Raw genomic sequence first — 2,347 nt, 5'->3', positions numbered from 1 at the left:
TTAAATTTAGGAAACTTTATAAAGCTTTTGGCAAGAAGACGTAGTTTTGTCAAATGATCGATTTCAGATGAACGTCACATCATTTCCCATCTAAAATGATGCCTTTTCTTCACATCACTAGTATTAAAAAAGATGTATTACTCCTTTAAAGGTATTGAGCGTTGTTAACAATAAATAATGATCGGCGAAAAGCATCAGAAATCAAAATGTATCATTTACCTTGTATCATATAAATAAACATGCCACATAACTTCCTGTTGGTCATTTGCCCCAGTTAGTGGTATACTGTCTATTCCAAACATGCTTGGGTATCCATCCATCCATTATCTGACACGCTTTATCCCAAGTGGGGTGGCGAGGGGTGCTGGTGCCTATCTCCAGCTGTCAACAGGCGAGAGGCGGGGTACACCCTGGACAGGTCGCCAGTCCATCGAAGGGCAACACAGAGACAAAAAGGACAAACAACCATTCACACACACACTCACACCTAAGGAGAATTTAGAGAAGCCAGTTCACCTAACAGTCATGTGCATGAAAACATGAAAACTCCATGCAGAAAAACCCAAGGCCGGGAATCGAAACCACAACCTTCTTGCTGCAAGGCAGCAGTGCTACCCACTGCGCCACTGAGCAGCTATCCTCGGGTATTTTACATTTAAAAGAGAACCTATGTATCTTACTGACAGGACGGTGTTTAATTATTGTTTATCTCATTTTCATGGTAAATTAGTAATTTTATTTGGACATTATTTTATTTAATATCTCAAATTAAGAGCAAATACACCTATTTCAAGAATTTTTGGGATCTGTTAGTGAGCAGGTCTGTTTCTGCTTTGTCTCGTAGGCCCACCCAGGTGAAGTGGCAGATGTTAGTCGCAAGCTGTTATAGAAGAAGCGGTGAGAATAAAACCTGTTATTTATTTTTTCCTCTCATCAGACCGTTCAAGCAAAGTCAATTTGTATCATCATCCAGTTTGGTGAAAGCTTTAACTTCTCTCCCTCTCTTCTTTTAGGAAACTATCAGAAAGCTCTTGAAACCTACAAAGAGATCCATCAAAGGTTTCCAGAAAACACGGACTGTAGGTTATACTTTTGTTTGTGTCTAAGGTTTTATTCAATATTAAATATGAAGTAGGACATAAGAAATGCGTTTCTGTGTTTGTGTTCAGGTCTAACCCTCCTGGTGAGGCTCTCGGCTGACATGGGACTGAAGGAAGTCCAAGATTTTGCAACCAAGCTGAAGAAGTTGGAGAAGATGAAGGAGATGAAAGAGCAGGTTTGTTTGAGACTTTTTAAAGATATAACTTGGAAAAAGTGGTGTGTTGCATTTTTACTGCTCAGATGAATAATTTATACTCTCTTGTTGAAGTATTATCTGCAGTTTCTGTGACCAGACCAACTCATGGCTAAGAATAACTTTGAGAATTTAACTTTATTTACGGAGTCAGTATAAATCTAACCAGCATCCATTAAGTTGTAGCTGTGGATGACACTTACACTGTGTGGTTCACTTTCCCTCGTACTGAACAAGCATATGGCTTCAGTGGAGAAAAAAAAAAACTCCCCTTAAACCTTTTATCGATAAATAAAGATCAATGCACATCTAAAGAGTCAAAATCATGAGGTCAAATGTGATCTGCAGAGTCTATAAGGTCGACCTTTGTCTTAAAGCTGACTTTTTTAAAGAATACCACCAGTAATCTAATGCTGTCTACTGTGTTTGATATGTTACTGTACAATAAGTACAACAAACTAATGAAGTTAAGTTCAAAATGAAATTATGAAAGTTTAAAATCCAATTTAAAAAATGTAAAATTGAAGTTCCTTTCTTTGCATTAATTTTCTGAGGATTCTGTTTTAATGAAGCAAATTGTTTCTCTTTCTCTAAGTGTTTTCAAACACTTTTTTTTTCCTTTTTTTTTTACCATATTAGGGCAAGTGACTATTTCTGCTAATAACATTGACCTAGATTTACAAGGTCAATGTAACTTTGACCTATAAGGTTACATAGTTGTTGTTGCAATAGTAACAACTATTGTTGTTGTTACAATAGTTGTTACTTTTGCAACAACACATTATCAGTAGGGTAAAACTAACCTGTCTCATGATGGTAATATTAAAAAATTACTTTTTTAATATTACAAAAGCAATTAGTTGTGTTTCTGTCATTCAATAACACTGTTGTGTTTAAATGTTGAATTTCATAATATTTCACTGACCGTATAAAGGGTTAACAGGAAGAAATCGAGACTCTGTATCAGGGTCCTGCTGCCCCCACTAGGTCTGAGAAAACACACGAAAGAAATTAGGAATACTTTATTAGAGATATTTTTCTTTAAACATAAAA

The 2,347-nt window shown here is 36.0% G+C and overlaps 1 protein-coding gene across 2 annotated transcripts in view; it reads left to right on the top strand.

Moving 5' to 3' along the window:
* Positions 1-2,347, top strand: part of ift88 (intraflagellar transport 88) — a 44,334-nt gene that overhangs the window by 25,397 nt on the left and 16,590 nt on the right. For both annotated transcript variants that reach the window (XM_015378871.1, XM_015378870.1), the window contains exons 19-21: positions 845-897; positions 1,014-1,079; positions 1,170-1,276. In XM_015378871.1, coding sequence (XP_015234357.1) covers positions 845-897; positions 1,014-1,079; positions 1,170-1,276 — 226 coding nt within the window. The remainder of the gene's footprint in view (positions 1-844; positions 898-1,013; positions 1,080-1,169; positions 1,277-2,347) is intronic.

The sequence above is a fragment of the Cyprinodon variegatus genome, unplaced genomic scaffold (assembly GCF_000732505.1).
Source record: "Cyprinodon variegatus isolate N-32 unplaced genomic scaffold, C_variegatus-1.0 Scaffold181, whole genome shotgun sequence".
In the NCBI taxonomy this organism is placed as follows: domain Eukaryota; kingdom Metazoa; phylum Chordata; class Actinopteri; order Cyprinodontiformes; family Cyprinodontidae; genus Cyprinodon; species Cyprinodon variegatus.
This window is presented reverse-complemented; position numbering and strand designations above follow the sequence as displayed.